Genomic DNA, 27,039 nt, shown 5'->3' with positions numbered 1-27,039 from the left:
GAACAAGAGAGGTCTCCACTGTCAAGGAACTTTTTGGATGAGTATAGGAAAGAGGTATTAATCAAATAATCTCTCATACACACATATTAATAAATACTTCCCTCACCCCTTTCCTCACACCCCAAAACCCTGAATCATAGCTACAATGAAAACCCACATGGCATTTGGTGTGGATGCCAATTCGGATTGGACAAGTCAGAAAAGGCCTCTCTGAAGAAGCAGCATTTAAGCGAAGACTAAAAAGCCTGCACTGCAAGCCACTGAAAGAGTAGTGGGAAAACCAGTGCAGGCTCAGAAAATACCACGGGAGAAAGTTCTGGAGTAAAAAGATCTTGGAGATTTCAAAAAACTAAAAACTAGCCTCTGTGGTAAGAATACAATAAACAAGAGACAAATGGGAACCTGATTATATTTAAAGGATTCAGACTTTATCCTAAGAGCAACGAAAAAACGTCAAAAAGATCAGAGCAGGGAAGTAACATGACTTAAGTGAACATCTTCTTAAGATCATCTCTAGCTATTACCTGGAAATTAGATTGAAGGGGTCAAGAATAAAATCAGGGAACATAATCAAGAAGACTCCTTTTTTTTTTTTTTTTAGTGAGAGAGGACAGCAAATTGAACCAGGATGGTGGTGGTGGTGGTGGTGGTAAAGAGGAGATTACAGATTTGAGATATGTTCTCAATGACACAACTTGATGATGAAGTATGGGATAAGTATCAAAGATAATTCTCTAGTTTCTTGCATGAAAAATGGGAAAATGAAAAGTAACACAAAGATGCAAAAACTAGAGAATAAATAAAGACAGAAGGAGGAAAAGAAGTTAGAAATTAGAGTTAAGTTTAAAGAGGTTTAGTCTGGATACACGTAAAAAATATCCAAAGGAGGTATCATGAATATATGGAGATAAATGAATATAGGTCTCACAAACTTATGACCCAAAAACCACAACAACTGTGTAATCTGAATTTATTATTTCACATATTGTGCTTCCCTAAATCTTTTTTTAAAAAACTAGATCTATTATGGTATAGAAAAGATATATTAAAGTACACATATTTAAAGTATACATTTTGATCACACCAAAAAAATACCTAGAAATAAACTTTAACAAAGAAATGAAAGACCTATACTCTGAAAACTATAAAACAGTCAGAAAACAAACTGAAGGTAATACAAACAAATGGAAAGATATCCAAGCTCATAAATCGAAATAATTAGTATTGTTAAAATGTCTATACTACCCAAAGCGATCTACAGATTCAACACAAAAAACCTATCCCTATCAAAATACCATTTTTCACAAAACTAGAACAAATAATACTAAAATGTGTATGGAACCACAAAAGACCCTAAAGAGCCAAAGCAATCTCTGAAAAAGGAAAACAAAGCTGGAGGTATCACAATTACAGATTTTAAGATACACTACAAAGCTGTAAGAATCAGAACAGTTTGGTACTAGCACAAAAACAGACAATACAACAGAATAAAAAGCCCAGAAGTAAATACAAACTTATATGGTAAATTAACCTATGACAAAAGAGGCAAGAATATACGTGAGGAAAAGACAGTCTCTTCAACAAATGGTGCTGGGAAAACTGGACAGTTATGTGCACAAGAATGAAACTGGTCCACTTTCTTACATCATACACAAAGATAAACTCAAAATGGATCAAAGACTTAAATGTGAGACCTGAAACCATAAAATTCCTAGAAGAGAACACAGAGAAGTTCCCTGACATCACCCACAGCAACATTTTTCTAGATATGTCTCCTCAGGCAAGGGTAACAAAAACAGATTTAAGCTATTGAGACTACACCAAAATAGATGGTTTATTTTTGACAGTTTATTCTTAATGTGATTTATGTGACTGTTAGTAAAGTTGCTGTTTATTTTCTACTTGTCCCATATGCTCTTTGTTCCCTTTTCCCTCTTTCTCTCACTTCATTTGGATGTGTACTCATTTACGATCCCATGTTATCTCCTTGTTGGTTTATTAGCTCTAATTATTTGCTGCACTACTGCTAGCCCTGTGTGAGCTTGAAGGAATATTCCCTTTCTCTGGTCTCAGGTTGTTTCCTCAGATGTATACACCAATCAGTATTCAGCTGCCGACTGGAGGAGGCTCTTCTGATCTCCAGAGTGCTCTCTCTGGGCAGATTTCTTTCTTTATACTCTGAGAACTCTACCTACTATGACCTCCTTATATTCCCAGCTCTGTCTCTGTCAGGTCCACTTCCAGACTCTGCCTGGGCCCTTCCTTCCTGGACTACGGTCTGGAAACTCTCCAGGCAACTACAGTGCTCAACTTCTGGTTTCTCATCTTTCGGAGATCACTGCCCTTCATTTCTTGCTATCCAATGGCTTCAAACTTGTTTTTTCATACACTTTGTTCAGTTTTTTCATTGTTTCAGGTAGGAGAGTAATTCAATCCCTTTTACTCCACCACAGCCAAAATCAGAAGTCTCCTGATAACTGTCAAATATTCTTTGAGAACCAAACTATAAAAGCTGTGTAAAAATCCAAAGTAGCATGTGTTTTAATTTTTCAAAATTATTGTTCTACTGTTATAAGTTTTAAGTTGCGGAGTGCCTAGGTAGCTCAGTCAGTTAAGATTCCTACTCGTGAATTCTTCTCAGGTCGTGTTCTCACAGTTCCTGAGTTCAAGCCCTGCGTTCAAGCGCAGAGCCTGTTTGGGACCCTTCCTCTCCTGCTTCCCCCCACCCTCCTCAGCGCACACTCTCTCACTAGCTCACTCCCTCTCAAAATGAATAAACATTTTTTTAAAAAAGGAAGTTTTAAGCTGCTTCAAATTTTAGCCACTACACATAAAAACCTACAATAAATACCCTTAGAAGTAGCTATACCTTCAAGCCGATAACACAATGTTTGTGGTGCAGGGGATACCACAATTTTCTGCCACTGACTTTCTACCTCAGCTTGAAAACAGCTAAGAAAGAGGTAAGATTAAATATAAAGCCATGATCTACCTAGCATATTATCACTCTAAAATTAACTCAGTAACTTTCTTTTTGCCTTTTTAAATATATGCCTCCCACCCATATTCCATTCCCAATTAAATGGGAAATGAATGAATGAAAAAAAATTCCATAAAAATTTCCCACTGGTCTGAAGGACAAGGAATTTATTCTAAAGAGATCTGCATTTGATGAGGAAACAATATTTTTCATGTGCCTATCATAATTATTTTCTATCATAATTATTTTTAATCATTCTTGTCTTAGAGCTGTGTTTTTGTTTATACACAGCAAAGAATCATAAGCTTACAAAATATTAAAACTAGAAGAGATGTCATGCCTTAGATCTTCATCTTTTTTGGAGATGTAGGGGGGTCATCTGAGATCCTTATAAGCATGTGATGAAAACGAAAAATTATACAGGTATATAATTTTGGATGTAGTTGTTCAGAGACTCTCTCATGGACATCATACCTAAAATCCTTGCTTTACAACTGTGCATGAATATAAGCTACATATTTACCAATTCTTTTGTCTTGTACTTTATGATCTTAAGATTCTCAAAATCCAGGTAATAAAACTACACACATTCGCTTTAAAGACAAAACTCAATCCACTCAGTTATGCCATATAACATTTGTGAGTTTGCATACAAATTACGTAATCTCTAAGCCCCAACCCCCTTATATCTATAAAGATATCACCATGTACATTTGCCTTCAATAAAAAGTAATGGCTATAAGGACAAATTGATGAGTATCTATAAAATTAACAAAATCACTAATTTTAAGAAAATGATAACTATTATCAATGTGTTAATGTTTCTTTTGTATTTTGGCAAACAGAAGTATATTAGCTAGGTTTTATTTTTTCAATAAAATTATTATGAAAGGTTAGTAAGGTTTTTAAGAAAAATTAACTTTTTTTAATCTTTATTATTTTTGAGACAGTGAGAGACAGAGTGAGAGCAGAGGAGGAACAGAGAGAGAGGGAGACACAGAATCCGAAGCAGGCTCCAGGCTCCAAGCTGTCAGCACAGAGCCCGACACGGGGCTCAAACTCACAAACCATGAGATCATGACCTGAGCTGAAGTCGGACACTTAACTGACTGAGCCACCCAGGCGCCCCAAGAAAAATTAATTTTTATGAGATGATTTTTTTCATCCCAAATTACTTCATAATTAAGAAATTTTATGTATTTATTGGCTTATATCTGTATTATGTTATCATGTCTCCATTTTATAATTTCTATCTAATCTGAAACTCCTTCAATTGGAGAACAATTAGTGAAATTTACTGACTGGCCACATTTGCTAAGAATATGCTCCATATAGGTGCCTACACAGATCCTGTTCCCTATCAGCTTAGAGTCTAAAACAAGGGATAGGGATATGTAAACAAGTAACTACTTCAGGTCATGGGAGTGGGGTAAAGGAATGGGTATTAAATGTCTCAGAAAAGTTATACAGTGCTATGATTCCAAGATGAAAGGATTACTTAATAATGGGAAGGACCAAAAACAAAATCTTCCACGAATGTAGCATTTAATATTCCTTGAAGGCTAAGTAGGATTTTAAAAGATATATGTAGTTTTAAAAACAATGTACTCTATATAACTGACACCTCAATGAAACTGGTTGAAGAATAAAAAAGTGCCGGGGCTCCTGGGTGGCTCAGTCGGTTGAGAGTCTGACTTTGGCTCAGGTCATGATCTCTCAGTTGATGAGTTTGAGCCCCGCGTCGGGCTCTGTGCTGACAACTCAGAGCCTGGAGCCTGCTTCAGATTGTGTCTCCCTCGCTCTCTGCCCCTCCCCCACTCATGCTCTGTCTCTGTCTCAAAAATAAATAAACATTAAAAAAAATATATGTTCACACTCCCAGCAGGGGCAATACATTTAACAAAGGTACCCTAGGTTCCAACAGTAAGACAAGAACCTACATTGAGACTGGGATCTATATTTCCTACAGGAGGATCTCCTAGGCTTCTCTCTCTTCTCGTTCTATATACTAACTACATGATCTCATTCACTCCTACACACTGATGATTCCAACCATGTTTCTTGCCCAAATGTCTCCCAACCTCTAGAACCATATATACAACTACTATTCTATAATGTCTGCATTTTACCTGGGTGCACCAAAGATTAACTCATACTAACACATCCAAAATTAAAGTTAGCATACTGCCCATAAACCTGTTCCTCCATTGGTTTACTTCTCATATTCCTTAAATACTCAGATCAAAAACTCAGGAGTCATTTTGATTTCTGTCAGTCATATCTAATTTATCAATCACTAAGCCCTCTATGTTCAATCTCTGCTGCCACTGCAACTGAATTGTAATTGATCTTCTAACCATCATCTCTGCACTCCCTTGACCTTACACCAAAACTGATACTGCCTTTAATACTATACTCTTAAATGCAAATCGAATTGTATCACCTTCTGTCTCAAAACCACCCAATGGCTCCTTATCATTTAGAAAAGAAACTGTGAAGTCCTTACACATGATCAAAAGAAGACGGGGAACTTCCTATGACATTTAGTTATCTGCAGGACACTCTCTACTCAGTAGAATTTAGGCATCTTAGAGGCCAGAGCTGTATATTCTCAGTACTGACCACAGTTTATCCATAAGAGAATACTTCATGAATGGAGACTCGGCGAGGAGGAGAGTAGACTTCCCAACACTCCTCCACTCTAGGGACTCTATTCTCCAGCCACCTTCGCTTTCTTTTTCTAACTTTGTACACTACTTCTCTCAGGCTGGAATGAATGCCCTACCCAATCTTACTCAACTCTATGTAGGGTCTTCTCCTCTGTGCTCCACTCACACTGTACACATAGTTCTAATAGAAACCTTATAAAACTGCATTATAATCATCTGTGGTCACTTGAAGACAAGATCATAAAAATCATAAAATCATAATCACCACCTCTATACTATCTCTATACCTTAAAAATCTATTATAATTGTCATTTGTATTTGTCATTCCTATAATAGAGTAAGTTTCTAGATAGTAAGGACTGTGGCTTATTTATCTCTATATATATAACTTTTAGGGGCTGACCTGGGTTCCCCTCCACCACTCAAAGTTCGTATGTCAAAGCTCTAATCCCTAGTACCTTAGAATGTGGCTGTATTTAAAGCAGACCCTTTAGGGGCATCTGGGTGGCTCAGTCGGTTAAGTGTGCTGATTTCTGCTCAGGTCATGATCTCACTGTTTGTGAGATTGAACCCCACTTCAGGCTCTGCACTGACAGGCCCTGTCCCACCTGTGCTCACTCGCTCACTCTCTCTCTCTCCCTCTCTCTCTTTCTCAAAATAAGTAAAAAAAACTTAAAAAATAAAATGAAGTAGAACCTTTAAAGAGGTAATTAAGATAAAATAAGGTTGTAGGGATACGTTCTAATCTATCTGTGTCCTTACAAGAAGGGGAAATTTGGACAAAGAGATACCAGGGGTGCACGCACACAGAGAAAAGACCACATGAGGACGCAGAAAGAAGGTAGCCATCTGCAAGCCAAAGAGAAAAGCGTCAAGAGAAACCAAACCTGCTAACACTTTCATTTTGGACTTCTAGCTTCCAGAACTGTAAGAAAATTAATCTCTGTTTTTTAAGCCACTTTTAGTCTGTAGCATTTTGTTATGGAAGCTCTAGCAAACTAAAACCATAACACAGAGCATAATGTATCTGCCACACAGTAATTATTCAACATTTATTATGTCTGAGTATCTCTACCGCAAGAGGCAAGGACTGTCACAGTCGTCTTTGTATTCTATGCACGCAGCTCAGTAACTAGTACATGGTACTCATAAATACTAATAAAAAATACGAATGAGTATGGCTAAACCAGAGCCCACAGAGGGATCCAAAAGCTGGAGTGAAGCTGTGAGCTTTTATTCTTAAGCAACTAGTACAAAATGGAAGATTTTGAGAAGACTCAAGACTAGGGCTGAAATTTCAGCAAAATTAGCTAAATGACAGAATGTATGTGAATGCAACTGAGGGCTAGAAAAGAGACACAAGACACAGAATGGGGAAGAGTTAAACATATGTATCACATATCTGTAAGAAAATAATTAGGGTCAAATATCTGATACTAGTTACATTTAGCACAAGTTGAAATTCTTTTGGCTAACATATTTAATTTCTGTCCACATCATCCTCAAGGGAGAGAATCTGGGTAAACACTTAGGCAACATGTATAGCCTTCAGAATACTGGCTTTTGTCTTCTATGTATATGCTAGTTTTTTGTTTTCCCAAATGGCCAAGGGTTCTACAAAACAGAACACTGTAAGCTTTCAAATACTCATGGGAGCTTGTAAGAGTAATACAACATTCATGTAATTTCCACTTGCTACACAACAGACCCTGAGGTTGTTTTCCTAATACATAACAAGTGGTTCTGCTGCTAAGAAAAAAACCAGGCCTCTTAACGTAAAGATATGAAATAACTTGAACAGAGCCAAAATGATGTTTTTGAATTATATCAGACTTTTTTGCATCTAAAACAGTGAAGAAACAAAGTTACAAGTGTACCATGTCAACTCTGAGATACAGCCATGTTCTTTGATTATACAACTGCATTGGATAGGAAAAGGTTATTATGCACCAGAAACCATTGCTTCTTTCTTAAAAGTAGTGTTATTTCAATGTGCTTACAATTAAGTAACATGTGGGGAAAAATCTGGATTAAACTTCTAAACTGGCTTTTCTAACCATTCAAATATTTATTTTTTACAATCAGTCCCTAAATTTTTTTCTAAAATAGATTAAATTTTCAATGTGGTTCAGGGAATATAATATGCAGCAATTGGTACCCACTAAGCACCTAATCATAAAAAATTAAAGCACAATTTCAATAATAATAATGATAATAATAAAAATACGACTACTAACTTCTATGGAACACTTACCATGTCTCTGGCACTATGCTAAGGGCTTAAGGTATTTAGGTTGAACCATATGAAAATCATGGTTTTTAAGGTTTAACCTAATACATTTTCTCATTTAACCCTTACAATGACCCCCATGAGAAGAATACCATAATTATCCCTATTCTGCAGATAAGGATACTAAATTTAGAGGACTAAACTCGATTGTGTTAATGAACTAGGAAACTGCAGAATGGGGACCAACACTTAAGTATAAATCCAAAGTCTAAGCTCTTATTTACTACAGTTTCAGCAACCTCTGTGTCTTGAAAACTAAAACACAGTGTAGGCACTCAGTACTCTCATACTTTGCTCAATGCCACTATAGACACTTGTGCAGACTGGACCCTCACCAAGGGCTCCAGCAAGGAAATCAAATGAAGCTGACATCCAGCCCATTCCTCTCACCACCCAAACTGTGATCCTGTTGCAGGATGCCATCTACACAGAAGAATGAGATTCTCTCGTTCACATAAAATTGTTATACTGGCTAACAGTGACCCTGATGCTGCTGGTAAAAGAAAAAAAAATTGTGAGAAGAATTTAACAATACAGATTAAAAGGCTTAAAAGAGATATATACATCCCTTGATTCAGAAATTTCACTTTAAGAAATTCATTCTAAGGAAACAGCTAAGGATGTACATAAAATTTATGCTACAAAGACAGTCATCAGTGTTAATAATAGAGGAAAAAACTAAAAAATCGAATATGTCCATCAACAGGGTATTGGCTATTACAGTACATCTATGTGATTAAAATAATGTCTTAGAAATATATTAGCTCATAAGCTTTTCACAAAATACTGCATGAATGACAAAGTTTATAAAAATTATGTTCTTATTTTAATAAAGATATGCACGTAAGTATTCCATATACAATACATCTGTGTAAGAGAAAGAAAGAACACAAGATAATGGAATTAAAGGTTACTTTAATAATCTGTTTTTAATCTTTAGAAATTTTTCTATACAACATATATAAAAAAAAGTCAAAATGAAGCAAAAGAAACAAAAACTAATGAGGCAAATGTCCTAATACAAAGCTTAAGAACTGATACCAGGTGCAGCTATGTAAAATTTCATTCTGCCTCTTAACTTGGTATTAGGATGTGTGATTTACTGTGCTCTAAGTTTAGATAAGAAATACTTAATTTCATTTGAAAATGACAAATACAGGTTCTAACATGTAGCCTAAGAACTACTGCCCATAAATACAGAAACAAAGCAGAAACTGTATACTAAATACTTTAGATGACTGAAACTTACATACATTTGTAAGAAATAAAAAAACATCTTTGATGTGTATCACCTGTTGAAGAACAGAATTCTCAATAGGTTGAGAAAGAGAATAACAGCCCCTGCCAGCTGGAAATTGGACTGGCGCTATCAGCTAGGCCTTGGTGTACTCATATCAAATATAAACAATTTTATAGAACACAACCTCAGAAAAGGCCACTCTGTGACCATGATGAATCAAGATAAAGCAAGAGCACCCCAAAATCATATGTAAACATAGACAAAAGCATGAACATTGTCCCAGCCACAAAAATAACTTAGTATAATCCTATCTTGGAGATTATGAGTGACCACTGCTTCTTTACCCATCACAGTTTTGGCCTTCCTCCATTCTTCTTGTCTTCCAGGTTCTTAAAATACCTAATCACAAAATTACCCCCACTTCCCAATAGCATCCAATCTACTGTAAAGTCATACTTAAATCCTCTCCAAAATTCTTAACACGAGCTCAAATCCTATATTGTTCTACATGATACATATTCTTCCTTGTTACAAGGAATCAGTAAATTCATCTTGTTTAACTACAGATATGTTCCTGGCGGTCCTCCCTGAAGGGCACTAAAAGAGCTGGGACTACAGATTTCAGTACAGGGTGGAATTAGGAACAAAACAATAAATATACATTAAAAATACCCACAATCCATAGAATACATACTGTCTACCTAAAGGGGTCTTTTACTATGTAAACATATCCTATAATGAGTTCTCACCAATTTAGAATTCCCAGTGTTTATCAGCAATGGTGGTGTTGACTAAATAAACAAACTTTGGAAGGAAAAATAAGATTAAAACAGAGAGGGAAGCAAACCATAAGAGACTCTTAAATACAGAGAACAAACTGAGGGCTACTGGAGGGAGGTGAGTGGGGGTATGGGCTAGATGGGTGATGGGCATTAAGGAAGGTACTTGTTAGGATGAGCACTGGGTGTTCTATATAAGTGATGAATCACTGGGTTCTACTTCTGAAACCAATACTACACTGTATGTTAGCTAACTTGAATTTAAATAAATAAATATCTTTATAAATCTAAGCAGATCTCTTAAAAAAGTGTTTATATCAAATTCTCAATTACCCAGTTTTCCACCCTACCTGAACAAAGCAAGAACCTAAGTACAAAAGGTAAAAAGTAAATGAAGAAACTAAACCCTGAACAGAATACTTAAAATAATAAAATCCTCTAATTTAAATCCATTACTTAATTTAATAAATTAATTTAGTAATTAAATTTAAGTATATTATGCATTCCTCTTCAAAAAGTTTCTAAATACAATAATATGTCATTAAAACCAACTTATCTATCTGAGACATCGGCATACTTTAGTATTTAAACTTTCAAATATCTTCTCATTGATCACCAAAGTGAACCTTGCCCACTGCATGCTTACCTCCTGGGTCCTTATCTGGATTGTACTCTAAAGCATTGCTACAGATGAGGTCAATATCTTTCAGAAAATCCTTAGCAGTCAGGTAATTATGCTTATCAATTTTAGTTATTACTGTCGATAAATCCATTGGTTCCTTGATTACTTCAAGATAATCTGAAACCTAAAACAAACAGGATATTTTAATGAAAATTACTTCTGCTATTTCACATGATCTACTCATAAAAACACAAAATAAAACCATAAAATTATTTAAAAATTCAATCTAAAGATCTAAAAAATAATTACAAATAAGGATAAAATTGTAGAGCAATTTACGCTAATAAAGTTACTACTTTGAAGTCATACTTTCCATGAAAAGCTTCAGTTTCAAGTCATATCTAAATCAACTCTGAAATGTTTCTCATCTTGAAATATAAAACCAATTTGTGTCAGCTGTTTTTGCCCCCAGGCCTTTGTACATACCTGAGAAGAGAATGTATGGGTAAAAGCACCCAATAAGTATCAATGCATGTTACTTCAAGAAAGTTTTTTAAAGGAAATTAAGAAACATAGATTTTTCATATTATTTATTAGAAAAGTTCTCTGGTAAATCTCTTTAAAATCTTTAAACAAAACAAAACAAAACAACCCCCCCACCACCACCACCAAAAAAAAAAAAAAACACTTTCTTTCTCAATTTTCCAGGGTGAATTGTTTCATGGAAAGTGTTTTCTGCTCCTTTGGAGTCATTACAAACATTTTGAGTCAATTATATAACAAAAATAAGTATTGCTTTCATGACTAGAAGATTTACTTGAACTTCCCTAACCATAAATAAATTCGTAAGTAAATGTGCTCTATTGTGCTGATTTTCTAAGAGATAACTCAAAATAGGAGCTATTAAGTCACAATTTGCCCAATGTTTTATATCATTTGACCACTAAGAAATCTCTTACCAACCTATCTCTACTGCCTCCCCCAATGCAAATCTCAAATCAAGCAATCAGGTCTGATATAAAAACAGTCTTAGAAACATCTACTTACTCCAGAATCAAATTCTGGAGCTAGGATAATTTCCACTCTTTGAAACTAAAGGCTACTTTTTCTCCATTGCAAATACACACATACACACACAAACACACAAAAACACAAACACACACATACACTCTCTCATACACACATACGCACGCATATATACGTATTTTATACACGTTTTAAAATGTTTAGGTTAACTGTGTGTGCATGTTTTATTGTTGAACTTCTAGGAGTCAAAAAGCCAGTCAATCTCCTTATAGGGGAGGTAATGAAGCTATAATGAACAAGCGATAGTTCAGAAGGTATTATTAGTTGGATTCTTGGCCCTGGCATTGGCATGCCTTGAGTACATGTGGAAAATGTCTATTAACTGCAAAGCACTACAAAAATTTATACTAGTAAAGATTATAAAATTTTTGTTCTAATATTTAATTTTAAATTCTACATTTATTTTCTAAACTTTTCTTTCTCTGAAGTCTGCTTTGGAATTCCATAGTTTTTAAACATTTCAAATTCATTATTTGAATATAAATGTTTATGTTTTAGGTTATTTAAATGTTATCTTGTTTTCCCCTCGTGTTTCACACAGACCTATCTTTTCAGCTTTAAGAACAAAGAACCAGTAGCAGAATGAACATAACAAAGAATAAAAGAGAAAATAAGAAACATAACCCTTGAATAAAAGTTTTATCTGACCCAGATTTTTCTATCCCTTTCCACTGCCTTACCATCATTTATAAAACTTTTACTCTATCACACATGGCATTTGAAATCTGACCATCTCTTCTGGTTAGAAAGAAAGAGAGTTCTCTGGAGGAAAGGCAAAACTGGTTTAGTGCAGGAGGTTGACTTGAGATCAAGCCCTTATCAAATAAGTGTCAGAGGCCCATACCCAATTTGAAATAAAAATAAACATCTAAAATAATCCTTAAAGTTGGGCTAAAAGTTTTAACTTATCTGAAAACACTAAGAGGTGAAGAAAAATGTTCCACAAATGTAAAATGGTATGTATTAATTGCAAAAGCAAATTAGCAATTCCTGTCATTTCGATAGAAAATTTAAGGTAGCTATGATATAAAATAAAGAATGCAGGCTTTGAATTTCAAAAAAACCTCCGAGTCTTGGCTATGTCGCTTGCCTGTGAGCCTCAGTTTCCTCAGCTGCAACTTAAAAATAATGATTCTGTGAGGTTGTTAAAAGGATCAAATGGATAAAACTATGTATTTTGGATAAATATACAAATAAAATACAGATAGTTCCTCTACTCCCCCAAAGAAGGAAAATAGCTATTTTCAGAGGGGAAAAACAACACTGGTTCATTCTTCCCAGTCATAGATGAGGTAATGATTCCAAAGGAATCTGCTCAGGTCCAAAAGTACAGATTTCACAAGAAGTACACAACATTAAACTATGAATCATTGCAAAATTCAAATTAATAAAAAGATGAAGAAAAAACTTAAAACTAAAAACACCAAAGCTGTTCAAACATGGAGTCTGAACTATAAGAAGAAGGCCAGTAAAGACTGCATCGTGCTCATCCACATGCTATATTATCCCAGGATAAAACAAAACAAAAAAACAACAAATTTTAACTACGGTATTATAGTAGATTCCAAATGGAAAATTTCTTATCACCACAAACCATGCTCCCACAAGGACACAAAACAATACACATTGAAAGTGAGAAATTTTCCACTGGGAGCAGAGAAAATCCTTGCAGAAAAAAATAATTTTGGCATAAGATATGCTTAACATCAAACAGCATCTTAGTTACAGGCATTTCCAAAATATGAAAGACAAATTTCAGGTTTCTTAGCCACCTCTTTCACAATCGTATACATAATTTTGAAAATGCCAAAATTAATTGGTATGGATTGGTTAATACCAATATACTTTTTAAGAGCAAGATTTATCCTGGAATAAAAATAGTCTAGTATGGACATTTCACTAAAGTAACTTTTAATCCTCTTCTTACATTGAAGAGTAAGAGATCACAAAAATCAATAGTAAATAAGAGGACATACGAATTGGTCACTAATTTCATCCAAAAGTCACCAGATGTTTGCTGATGACATTGGTGGTTATCACATGGATTAAAATTTTAGAGGCTAGGGGTAATATTCATCCATGCCTTTGCTTTTTTTCCTTCCAAAAAAAGATGTCAATATTTTTTTCTTTTAGCCAGTTCAACTTCACTGTTTGCACACTACTGAAACAAGACCTCTTCAATATCCACCGGTTTGCTGAAGATGTTAAAACGTTTATCCGTCGCCAGCCTCTTGGTTACATCCCTGAGAAACAACCGCAGCTCTCTTAAAGTATTTTCCTCCTGGTCCTCCATCCGGTTTTTTTCTGATTCTGATAACTGACGAGGTGGAGAAGGTAGTGCAAGAGGAAGCACTTCCATAGCACAAAGACCTGAAGAAAATAAAAGAAAATGTTAAGATTCCAACATGGCAGGGCCAGGACCTCAATTACTTTTCTGGCATTCTCTCAAAAAAGAACTCCAAATATGTGTGAACCACTTGCAAATCCAGCAAGTAAAAATTTGAACAGAAACCAACAGTATATTAGAGAAGAGAATTATTTCACAAAATAACTCACAGTAGGACTCCTTTAAATCGCAAATGATATGATTTTAAATAATTTGATTTTGAAATATTATTTACATACAACTTATGAGAAATATTTCAACTCAACAAAAATATCTTCAGGTGAAGAACTGTATACCAATTTGCTTAAAATCAATGTTGCTTAAAAACCTTCTTCTCAAAATGGGGTTGCCCGATATGCATGAAAGTGAAATGGGCAAGTAACAATTCTTTGATCCTTCCCACTCCCAAAAGAGCTTTGATTTTAGACAAGTCTTTTCTACTCTGATATTCTCAATACAACATAGTAGGGGTAGTGAATGGCACATACCTGTGTAGGGAGCAAAAAAAAATTAGGAACTAAAACAAGAATCCCAAAGACATGGATAAGATGGAAAATCTAGTCTACAGTGTTATATGTAAAATTTACAGTATTCATTTCCCCCTGAACAAACACAAAATCTTCTTAAAAAGTAAAGTATTAACTTTCCTAAACACATTATTCCCTAATTCCTTAAAAGTTTTTCCCAGTATCACACTGAACTTCAGGATTAAAATTCTAAGGATTCTTGCTGATTTCTAAATAGCCCCTAAGACAAAAAATGAAAGTAAATAGAAGCAACTCAAAAAGAAAAAGAATTATGTTAATCCTTAACACAGAATATTCAAATCTTTGAGACTAAAATGTATCTGAGAACAAGATACCTTATTAAAATGAATCATTACATAATAAAATATTTTAAGTACTGTTATTTTGATTAACAGAAAGCAACACCCAACAATCAGAAGGTGTAACTTCCATATTTAATTTTCCAAGGTTGCTGGGGGGGTAAACTCACAACTATAGCCATATGATAGGTGCTCATTTTTAGAACTCTGAGAAAATGTGGAAAGGAGTCACTAAAGAACAATAAAATAAAGTGTTGGATAATATAATCAGTAAAAAACAGAAGTAGAACAAATATGGAAAAGGAAGGACTTGGAAGGGGTGGAAATGTATTTAACATCCTACAAGAACCACAATGAGAAACATAAAAGAACAAGGGGAAAGATGCTTAAAAACTTCTAACAGGATTGTTATTTTCTAGAAGAAGCTGAGAGATTACAAAGAGGACCTTATCTTTACACATCTTTAAGATTAGAAACAGTCTTTTGATTGACCCAGAATGCATTCCTTTCTTAGGCCAGGGGGTTGAAATTTGAAATATTATGCTATTAGCCCAAATCCAAGAAAACTCTAATGCTTAAAACAAAGCCATGATAGGTTTCCAAGTGCCTCGCACAACTCACATTACAGGTGCTCAATAAATACTTGAAAAATTAGTAAGCCAGAAAAGGCAAACATTCCGATCAGCTCTTGACCTATCACACCTACTCTGACCCACAACGTAATCAGCACACGACCTGGTGTTCTCAATCTTACAGTTTAAGTCCCCTGTACTTGAACTGACTAAAACAGAGCAGAACCAAAGACTTTTTTTCTTCAACTTTTTAAGCCTCAGAATGTGAAATCTACCAGAGTAACTGGATTGAAATGATAAGGTGAATACTTCATTAATGGTCACCTGTTAATAAAGCCTTAACAATGAGGCTGTACTTCCCAATCTCAAGTCGGGTAAACACAACGACCACTTCCACATAGGTCCATCTAAAGGTAAGGAGAATCTAAAAAACTGACTTTATTTCCACAAAGAAATGTTTTTTTTAAAAAGTGACTCCAAGAAGGGGCATTCTTAACTTCACTCCCCATCCTCCCTCTCCCCCATTTTCCTAAAGGCTTTAGGAACTTTACCAGTGTGTTTCCTTCGTGGTGGAGCCATTGATGCCTGATTGAGAATCAATTCTTGGAAAAATTTTCTTCTGTCTTCTTCAATAGGCCTTTGAATATACAAGACCTCTTCATACTGTATTCTAAAGATACATTTAACCTACACACATACACATACACACAAAGACATTAAATATATAAAGAATTAAAAGCTTACTTATTATACCAAACTACAATTTCTTCAACTTCCAGTACCATTTTCAATTTTCATTCATGTGGGATTAGGGTTAACCTCATCCCAGGCTATGCTGTTGAGAGATTCAACCTCATGGACTAAACAGTAATGAGAGAATGATCAGTTGCCCAAGTCGTTAATAAATTATACTATACCTGGGAGAGTCAGCAAATAGTAGCAAAAAGGATAATTGATCATAATAGTTAGATGGCAACAATCTCAAAGGACTTTTGTGTTAGAGCTAGACAGTAATTACCTAGAATCTACATTAGAGAGCTGAAACCATGCTAACAGCACTGCCTTCTCTTATGTTCTTTCTGTGTACTTCCCATCCAGTCACTTCCTTTCCTGGGCTCTTTTCATACCAAGTCTATTCCACTGAATCCTCCAGAGTCCTGGTTTCACTGCAAATAAACTATACCTTCAGTTTCTCCCCAGAATGCTCCACAATAACACCACCTTCCACACAAAACTCCCAAACAATATTAAGCCAGTCATTCTCACATACCTCACAGCTCCTTCCTACTGGTGATCACCTACCTCTCCTTTATTTACCTGCTGTATAGAGGCTTTGACCCCAGATGTCCCCCTTGCAATATAGGCTGTTGAAATCCTCCACATCATCCATATTAATCTACACGCTTTAATTTTTATGTTTTTCTAGAAGGTCTATATTCCACTTCTAGACACCAAACTCCCTAAGAATAGAGACCATTTCTTACTCATCTGTCTTCCTATATGTACCACAGTGACTGGTACATACTAATGTTTAATTAGCATGGACTGAATGAGTAAAGCCTGTATTTTTTTTTTCCTCGCCCAGATCAACTGGAAACTGCAAATGGGAAAAGGTTATTAATAAGGAAAAAAGAACCAACTACGAGACAATGAGGAAACACTGGATGAAAATTCAAGGAATCAGATCCTAGCCCAAATTTAGCCACACATTTAAGGTAAACTACATAATCCGTTTAATTTGTCATGTCTAACTACTTACTAAGAATTCCTAAATATTATTTCAATCGAACTTATAACAATGAGGTATGTAGGAGTCCTTCATTTTACAAATGAGAAAACTTAGACTTGGAAAGGTTTAAGTAACTGGATTAAGGTCACAAAGTAGAAGTAAAGAGAGAACACTAGATCACATAATCTCTAAAGGCCTTTTCCAGCTCTAAAATTCTAAGACAGAAAAGACACAATCAATGAAAAGCAGAATTCAAAAATCTGCATAGAGAACTATCTACCTCAACCCAAAGCCAAATCCTTTTAAGAGTTTATAAAATTTCACCCTGTCTCCAATATTTTTTTTTTTTTGTAGACTACTCTCATGTACAATTCCCCCAACCCATTGATCTATGCTTCACTGACCCTTCTTCAAAAGTTCTGGCAAGCAAATTTACCAGTGCACACCCACTGTGTGCTAAATATAATGTCAAATAGTGCAATTATAAGCTTGAAGAAAATATAGTTACTTCCTGCTGTCAAGGATCTTAAAAGTTTCATAAGAAAGCATTATAGTACCACACCAGGAGTGTTGTAACACAGGCAGAGAAACAGAAGAGACTCTGCAAGAGTCTGCAAGAGGTAAGGGTGAAGAGGCATTAGATATAGCAAAAATAGCTAACATTAACTGGGTCTTGAAAAATAAACAAAATGCAATACCCCAGAAGTACCAGGATTTTGTTCAAGAGCAGCAAAACATTTAATTTCAGTTTTAAATATTCTTCCTTCTGATAATTGTTCAACATTGTGTTGAACTTTGTGAGTACAAAAGCATACCAAGAGTAAATCTACAGTAATCCCCTGATACTCCTGCCAGGTTATTACCAACAGCTTAGAATCCATCACTTTATAAGTAGGCTACATTTTACTTTAAATTTGCCCCTAACTTTATCTTCTGACATTCCCAGCCTCAAATTACATGCTGCAACTGAACACACCTCAGATAATTCCCTGAAATCATGTGCTTTCACACTGGCTCACAGTGGCCTCTATATGTGCTATCAGCTCTTTCCAACCCTGTTTTTAACTCTCTGCTCAAGCCAATGCTTTCTGGGTAATTCTTTCTCTGATTTTCTCAGATACACTCGGGCATACTATCTAATACCCCTCCAAACTTAAAAAAAAAAATTTTTTTTTAATGTTTTATTTATTTTTGAGAGAGAGACAGAGTGTGAGGAGGGGAGGGACACACACACACACACACACACACACACACACACACACAGAATCTGAAGCAGGCTCCAGGCTCTGAACTGTGAGCACACAGCCCGACACAGGGCTCGAACTCACAAACCATGAGATCATGACCTGAGCCAAAGTTGGACGCTTAACCGACTGAGTCACCCAGGTTCCCCCATCAAACTTTAAAGTTCAATGATTTTTAGTAAATTAATTCAGTTGTGCAATCATCACAAGTCAGTCTTAAAATATTTCCATTACCTCCAAAAAGCTCCCTTGTGTCCATCTAGCCCCAGTCTCCACATTCATACTCCCAGCCCAACAACCACTGATTTACTTCCAGTCTCCAGAGATTTACCTTTTCTAGAAATTGTGTATCAGACAATTGGTAGCCTTTCTGTCTAGCTTCTCTCAATATATCGAAGTGCACCTACATTGTAGAAAGTATCAGCAGTTCATTCCATTTAATGCTGAACAGTATTTCCCTGGATGTATATACAATATTTCATTTTACCAATCACCAGTTAATGAATACTTGAGTTGTTTCCACTATTATGAATAATGCTAGTAGGAACATTTGCATTCAAGTCTTTGTGTGAACATAATTCTCTTGTGTAGTTACCTAGAATGCCAAGTTATAGCCTAAGTTTATGACTAACATCTTCAGAACTGCCAGTTTTTTTCAAAAATGGCTACACCGCTTTATAATTCCAACAGCAATATATTAGGCCTCCAGTTTCTCTACATCCTTGTCAACACTCCATATTGTCTAGTGATCGTACATACAGTGGTATCCCATTCCTGAATAACTAATGATCTTAAGAATATTTTCTTGGGGCGCTTGGGTGGCTCAGTTGGTTGAGCATGTGACTTCAGCTCAGGTCATGATCTCATAGTCCGTGAGTTCGAGCCCCGTGTTGGGCTCTGTGCTGACAGCTCAGAACCTGGAACCTGCTTCAGATTCTGTGTCACCCTCTCTCTGCTCCTCCGCTGCTCATGCTGTGTCTCTCTTTCTCTCTCTCAAAAATAAACATTTGGAAAGAAAAAAAGGACCTCTTCTTGTGCTTTATTAGCCCAAGAGAATACATACTCTTTGGCGAAATGTGTATTTAAATCTTCAGCCCATTTTTAAATTGTAGTGTTCTTTTTTTAACTTAATTGTGGTAAAACAGAACATAAAATCTGCTATTTTTATCATTTTTAATTGTACAGCCTATAGTATTAAGTATATTCACAATGTTATGCAACCATTATTACCATCTATCTCCAGAACTTTTTCATCCTCCCCAAGTAAAATTCTGTATCCATTAAACACTAACTCCCCACGCTCTCCCTTTTCCCAGTCCCTGGCAATCACCATTCTACTTTCTATCTCTATAAATCTGATTATTCTAGGAACTTTTTTAAAAAAGGAATCATGGGGCACCTGGGTGGCTCAGCTGGTTAAGCATATCTTGATTTTTGGCTCAGGTCATGATCTCACTCACTGCTCATGAGATCGAACCCCATATAGGGCTCTGTGCTAATAGCATGGAGACTTCTTGGAATTCTCTCTCTCCCTCTCTCTCTCTGCCCCTCCCCTGCTTGACCTCTTTTTCCCTCTCTCTCTCTCTCTCTTTCAAAATAAATTAATGTTAAAAAAAAAAAAAGGAATCATGTATTTGTCCTTTTGTGACTGGCCTATTTAACTTAGCATAATGCCTCAAAATTTCATTTATGCTGAAGCATGTGTTAAAATTTCCTTCCTTTTCAAAGCTAAATAATGTTATATTGTATGTATATGCCACTTTTTCTTTATCCATTTGTCGAAGGACATTTGTGTGTTTCTACCTTTTGGCAATTGTGTCACGAACATGGGCATACAGATATCTGTTCAAATCCCTGCTTTCACTTCTTCTGGGTGTGTACTCAGAAGCAGAATTGCTGGATCATATGGTTATTCTGTTCAACATTTTTAAGGAATCACTGCACCATTTATTTCCAATGAGACTGCACAACTTTATACTCAAGCGCTCCAATTTCTTCACATCTTGCCCAACATTAGTCATTTTTTGTTTTTATGGTAACAGCCTTCCTAATGAGTATTAACTGACATCTCATTGTGGTTTTAATTTGCATTTCCCTAATAAGTAGTGATGTTCAGCATCTTTTCATGAGCTTCTTGGCCATTTGAATACCCTCATTGCGGGGAAGTATGGTTGGTTGGATTTTTTTGTTCTTGAGTTGTAGGAGTTCTTTATATACTCTGGATAGCAATCCCTTACCAGATATATGATTTGCAAATATTTTCTCCCATTCTGTGGGTTCCCTTTTCACTCTGATAGTGACCTTTGATGCAACACGTTTTTAATGTTGATGAAATCCAATATATCTATTTTTTCTTCTGTTGCCTATACTTGTGGTATCATAGCCAAGAAACGGTTACAAAATCCAAAGTCATAAAGGTTTCCTATTATGTTTTCTTCTAAGGGTTTTACAGTTTTAAGTATTCTGTTTAGTTCTTTGACCCATTTTGAGTTAACTTTTGCATATGGTAATAAGGGCCCAATTCACTTTTTTTAAGTTTTATTTATTTAAGTAATCTCTACACCCAACGTAAGGATCAAACTCACAGCCCCAAGATCAAGAGTCGCATGCTCTCCCGACTGAGCCAGCCAGTTCCCCACATCATTTCTTTTGCATGTGAAATTCCTGTTTTCCCAGCACCATTTATTGAAATCACTACCCTTTCCTCCATGAATGGTCTTCACACTCTTGTTGAAAATCACCTGTTATAGTCGTATGTTGAAAGATTCTTTTTTTTTTTTTTTTAAACGTAATCTCTATACCTAATGTGGGGCTTGAACTCATTACCCTGAGATCAAGAGTTGCATGCTCTAGTGACTGAGCCAGCCAGGCACCCTGAAAGAGTTCTTAATACATTCCAGTTTTGAGTCTTATGAAGATATGCAACATGATATATTTGAAGTATTTCTCCCCAGTCTGTGGCTTGTTTTCTCATTTTGTTAATGGTGTCTTTTAAAAAGTTTTTAATTTTGATAAAGTTGCCTTTATCAATTTTTCCTCTTATGGATCATGTTTTTATATAATATCATAGCACGTCTCATACTGTATTATTTTTTTTAGGTCTCTCTTCCCTCTAAACTTTAAATTATTAGAGAACAGTGGCTATCTTTTGGTTTTGCACCTATTTTATTCATTCATTCATTCATTCATTCACCAAAGACTTACTGTACTAGAAATATTTACATATATATGTATCTATTTGTGAGTACTGCATGTGTATGTGTACACATGAGAGACCCTGTAAGGCAGCTAGGCACTGTGAATGAAAACATGAAGAAACCAGACACTTGACCTGCCTTAAGCAAATTCAGACTCATGAAAACACTGCATTACATAAAACAGACACACAATAAATTTTGATGAATAAACAATGGTTTTAACTTGACAAACACAAAACTCTTTATTTCCCTGACCACTCATTAAACTAAGCAAACATTACCCAGAAATTGTCTCTGCAAACTTAGAGAATATAGTACATTGTAAGTGCATGACCTTTGTAATCAGACAAACCTGAGTCCAAATCTTTGCTCTGCCATACTAGTTGTGAGACCCTAGGCAAGGTCTAGGGTCTTACTTTTCTTACTAAAAGAGTTAAAAAAAACCTTGTATTAGATAATATATGTAATTGACCTCTACAGTGCCTGGCACATAGCTGCTTAAGTGGCAGCAATTCTTTCACTAGCAAAATCTTGTTTTACCTCATCTATTAAATGTTAGAGTTGTCAGTCCTCAGTTTTAAAGGCAGAGTTTATGCAATGTCTATAATGGGGAAAATTAATAATTAAGACTCAAGACTTCAAAGGTATGGAAAATGAAGTCAGAAATGAAACTAATATAGCTTCTCTGAATAAAATCTGCTTTCCAAAAACAAAATAAGTAAATAATTAAATAAAAATAAATAATAACATTTCACATACTTTAATATATTAATAATTTATGTTCATTTACTAGAGACAGTAAACTGTGATTTAAAAACTTGTGGTGACCCTAGTAAATTTTAAGATTCACATAAATGTTTTACGACAAAAAAATTAATACTAAGATATTTCCCTTGTACATATGATTATTCATTTTCAATGCCCCTACTTGATTTTTCTACTTAAGTTATTGATTTTTAACTCCCAGTTTCTATCATAAACTGAGAGACACAAAATGACACGAAATACTGTGATGACAATATGCTGTTTGTAGTCTTTAATTTCCTAAGGGTAGCTGAGGAAATATTTCTTTAAAATTCATTTACAATATACTGAATTATATCATCTTGAGCCTGCCCATAATAATACCAAAATACAATTCGGTGAATCTCTTCAGAAATTTAAGTGCAATTCTTTCTGACCAAAGTTTGCTTTCCTTCCTGTAAATATTTATACCTCCGTCTGCTTCCTTGTTTAAAAATCCCTTTCCTAGAGCCTAAATGTCCATCAACTGATGAATGGATAAAGATGTGGTTTATATATACAATGGAATACTACTTGGCAATGAGAAAGAATGAAATCTTGCAGCACGTGCATGGAACTGAAGGGTAGTATGCTAAGTGAAATAAGTCAGGCACAGAAAGACAGATACCATATGTTTTTACTCCTATGTGGATCTTGAGAAACTTAACAGAAGACCATGGGGGAGGGGAAGGGGGAAAGGGGAAAAAATAGTTACAAAGAGAAAGGGAGAGAGGCAAACCATGAGAGACTCCTAAATACAGAGAACAAACTGAGGGTGGATGGAGGAGGGGAGCAGAAGAGAGGGGAAAATGGGTGATGGGCATTGAGGAGGGCACTTGTTGGGATGAGCACTGGGTGTCGTATGTAAGTGATGAATCACGGGAATCTACCCCCAAAACCAAGAACAGGGGCGCCTGGGTGGCTTGGTCGGTTAAGCGTCCGACTTCGGCTCAGGTCATGATCTCACGGTCCGTGAGTTCGAGCCCCGCGTCGGGCTCTGTGCTGACAGCTCAGAGCCTGCAGCCTGTTTCAGATTCTGTGTCTCCCTCTCTCTCTCTCTGCCCCTCCCCTGTTCGTGCTCTGTCTCTCTCTGTCTCAAAAATAAATAAACGTTAAAAAAAAAAAACCAAGAACATACTGTACACACTGTATGTTAGCCAATTTGACAATAAAATAAAAAATATATATATAAAACACACAAAAATATTTAAATAAAATAAATTCACCAATCACAAAAAATAAAAAAATAAAAAAATAAAAATCCCTTTCCTATGCTCAATCCTCAGTTCTTTTTTCTAATTCTCCTGAATGAAGAGAAATAACTTGCTATTCCCATGTATCTCAACTAACATTCTCCAACTATCCTCAGAGTCTACAAGGTCCACAAAAGTAAATTTACTTACATTAGAATTTCGCAATAAAAGAAATCAGGCTAAGCAAGAGTTAAAACCAACGTGGTGATTTAGTGGTAAATTCCTATTTTTTATGCGACAAACATTTAGTAGGCAATTCCAATGTGTCAAGAAGTGGAAAAATGAAGGCCGGTAACACAATCCCCTCTTCTCAAAGAGCTTGTGGTCTAGGGTCAGAGGTTCTCAAACATTTTAGTCTCAGGACCTATTAAACTCTTAAAAACTATTCAGGAATCCAAAAGAGCTTCTGTGTATGTGGTTTACATCTGTCAAAAATTATGTGTTAAAATTAAAACCAAGAGCATTCCAAATTATGTATACACTTAAAAACCAATTACATGACACTGAAAATAGATTTAAAAAACAAAAAAACAAAAACAAAACACATTCTCTTGGGACACCTGGGTGGCTCAGTCAGTTAAGTGTCTGACTTTGGCTTAGGTCATGGTCTGTAGGTCTTAGGTCATGGGTCTGTAAGTTCGAGACCCACATGGGACTCTGCTGACAGCTTTGGATTCTGTGTCTCCCTCCCTCTCTGCCCCTCCCCGACTCACGCTCTGCGTCTGTCTCCGTCTCTCTTTCTCAAAAATAAACAAACATTAAAAAATGAAAAAAGAAAGGGGCATCTGGGTGGCTCAGTCAGTTGAGCAGCTGACTTCATCTCAGGTCATGCATGATCTCACGATTGGTCAGTTCGAGCCCCATGTCAGGCTCTGTGCTGACAACTCAGAGCCTGAAGCCAGTTTCAGATTCTGTCTCCCTCTCTCTCTGCCCCTCCTCCCCCAAAAGAAATAAACATTAAAAAAATTTTTTTAAGAAAAACAAAAAATACATTCTCTTGAAAAATGTATTTTTCGGATTTATAAAATATAATATAAAATAAAATTTAGTGAGAAAAGTGGCATTGTTTTACATTTCCTCAAATCTCTTTAATGTCTAGCTTAATGAAAGACAACAGGATTCTCATTTCTGTTTCCGTATTTAATGTTACAATATGTTGTTTTGATTGAAGTACATGAAGAAAACCCATATTCAAGCAGGTATGTAGTTGGAAGAAAGAGGAATGTGACAACTCCCTGAAAGTCTTATGGGGCCCACAAAAGTCCTTTTTTTTTTTTGATCAAACACCTCATCAGTAAAAAATTTTAAAATACTCATTCCAGTACATGCATATTTATTTAAATATACTATTCCACTAATATTACTATTTCTATCATAAAACATATGTAAAATACTTAAGATAATATGAAGACTAAAAATGAGTAAAAGTTCTAATTTTTTTTCAATATTCCAATGTACTGACTTGAGTACAAACTCACTTTGGGGACTACTGGATTAGGGGAGATATACATACAAAGAAACATCTACAAGAGACTGTTAAAGAGCTCTAAAAGATGAGATTGTTATTTTGTCGGACAGAAAGAAAGTGGTTTTATATTCCGAATAAAACATTACCCCTATGGTAACTAATTCTTTTTTGGTTTTGTTCTATTTTAAAAACTCAGTATAGGACCTTTCCTTTTCGCCTCTGAATGAGTTTATTTTCTGAGAATAACAATTCAGAAAATGAAAATTGCTATAATCTTAATACCCAGAAATAATTACTATTTACACTTATTAATAGTTATATATGTATGCAAATAACTTTACATATACTACTATATGGTTATATGTATAGCATAATACTATACTGGTTACTGTATTTTTTTAACAACGTATTCACAACATCTTTTCACGACATTTTTTTTTTTTACGGTTTTATTTTTAAGTAATCTCTACATCCAACGTGGGGCTTGAACTCACACCCCTGTGATCAAGAGTCACACACTATACTGACTGAGCCAGCCAGGCACCTCATGACATCATTTTTTACATCAATATTACATTGTTTCATGGAAGAAATCTACTACAACATAACCAATCCCCTATAATAGGACATTTAGATAGTTTCCAATCTATGAAGAAAGGCTGTAACAAATATTCTTGTATTTTTTGTGTGGTCTGCACAGTATCTTTGTGTTAGTCCATGAACAACTCTTTGGATAATTACTCATAAATGGTACTGCTGAGCCAACATGTATGTACACATTTAAGTCTATTACCTGGACTGCCTTGGAGAGATTTATTTAACTGTTTTTTATATTTGCCTACTTGATAGGTTAAAATTTACATTTCACTTTTATTTTAAATTATCCACTGTATTGGAGCACCTGGCTGGCTCAGTCTGTAGAGCATGTGACTCCTGATTTTGGGGTTGTAAATTCGAGCCCCACGTTGGGTGCAGAGATTACTTTAAAAAAACAAAATCATTAAAAAAAAATATCTACTGTACTGTCTTAAATGGACTCTAGTAATTGGCCGTTTCTTTCTTTTAGAATCACTTGGTTTTCTGTCTACTTCATCTCTTCTATAGATCTGGCACTTTGCTAACCTACGGTTACTTACGGTGCAACTCTCCATGTTTTTCATTCATTCCCCAAATATTTATCAATATGTGCTAAGTATTATTCACTACTATCTCAGTTTGTGACCTAAACAAAGCAAGAATTCTAATGGTAAAGCTGAAATTTAAATGAAAGGCTTGGGGGTACCTGTGTGGCTCAGTTGGTTAAACGTCCAACTCTTGGTTTTGGCTCAGGTCATGATCTCATGGTTTGTGAGTTCGAGCCCTGCATCGGGCTCCATGCAGACTGTGCAGAAGCTGCTTGGGATTCTCTCTCCCTATCTCTCTCTGTCCCTCCCCTGCTCATGCTCACTCTCTCTCTCTCTCTCTCTCAAAATAAATAAATAAACCTTAAAAAATAAATAAATAAATGAAAGGCTTGGAGGCAGAGAAGGATTTCCTAAGAACAGTATGTATAAAACATGTTATGTAATGAGTAATCCAAGAGAATTTTCATAATCTTCACCCCACAAATGTGATGACAGATTTAGTAGCTACTTGATTAGTAAGAGTAAAGAATACAGAAAACAAAGGGAGGAAAAAGAACTGACATTTCATGATTCAACGCTAGTAAATCTCTAATATTTTAGCTACTAATTAAGGTTACTGGCACACAAACAATGAATAAATTGGATCCATTAAAAATATGACAATATAACAACACAGCAGATTTGTATGATCTAATGTTAGCCTTAAAAAAACTACCAACAGCGGGACGGATACCTGGCTGGCTCAGTTAACGAGCACGCGACTCTTGATCTCAGGGTAATGAGTTTGAGCC

At 35.5% G+C, this 27,039-nt stretch overlaps 1 protein-coding gene across 4 annotated transcripts in view; it reads right to left on the bottom strand.

The window, feature by feature from the left end:
• The window catches only part of ATAD2B (ATPase family AAA domain containing 2B), a 162,355-nt gene that overhangs the window by 15,561 nt on the left and 119,755 nt on the right, over positions 1–27,039 (bottom strand). For 3 of the 4 annotated variants that reach the window (XR_007462447.1, XM_049652475.1, XM_049652476.1), the window contains 3 exons: positions 16,002–16,137; positions 13,840–14,036; positions 10,605–10,764 (listed from right to left, as the gene is read on the bottom strand). Coding sequence is in view for 3 of the 4 variants with exons in the window: in XM_049652475.1 (XP_049508432.1) it covers positions 10,605–10,764; positions 13,840–14,036; positions 16,002–16,137 (493 nt within the window). In the remaining variant the exon portion in view is untranslated. The remainder of the gene's footprint in view (positions 1–10,604; positions 10,765–13,839; positions 14,037–16,001; positions 16,138–27,039) is intronic. The other variant, XM_049652474.1, reaches the window with a different exon arrangement.

Source organism: Panthera uncia, assembly GCF_023721935.1.
Source record: "Panthera uncia isolate 11264 chromosome A3 unlocalized genomic scaffold, Puncia_PCG_1.0 HiC_scaffold_12, whole genome shotgun sequence".
In the NCBI taxonomy this organism is placed as follows: Eukaryota; Metazoa; Chordata; class Mammalia; order Carnivora; family Felidae; genus Panthera; species Panthera uncia.
The sequence above is the reverse complement of the archived record's forward strand: the minus strand, read 5'-3'. Positions and strand labels throughout refer to the sequence as shown.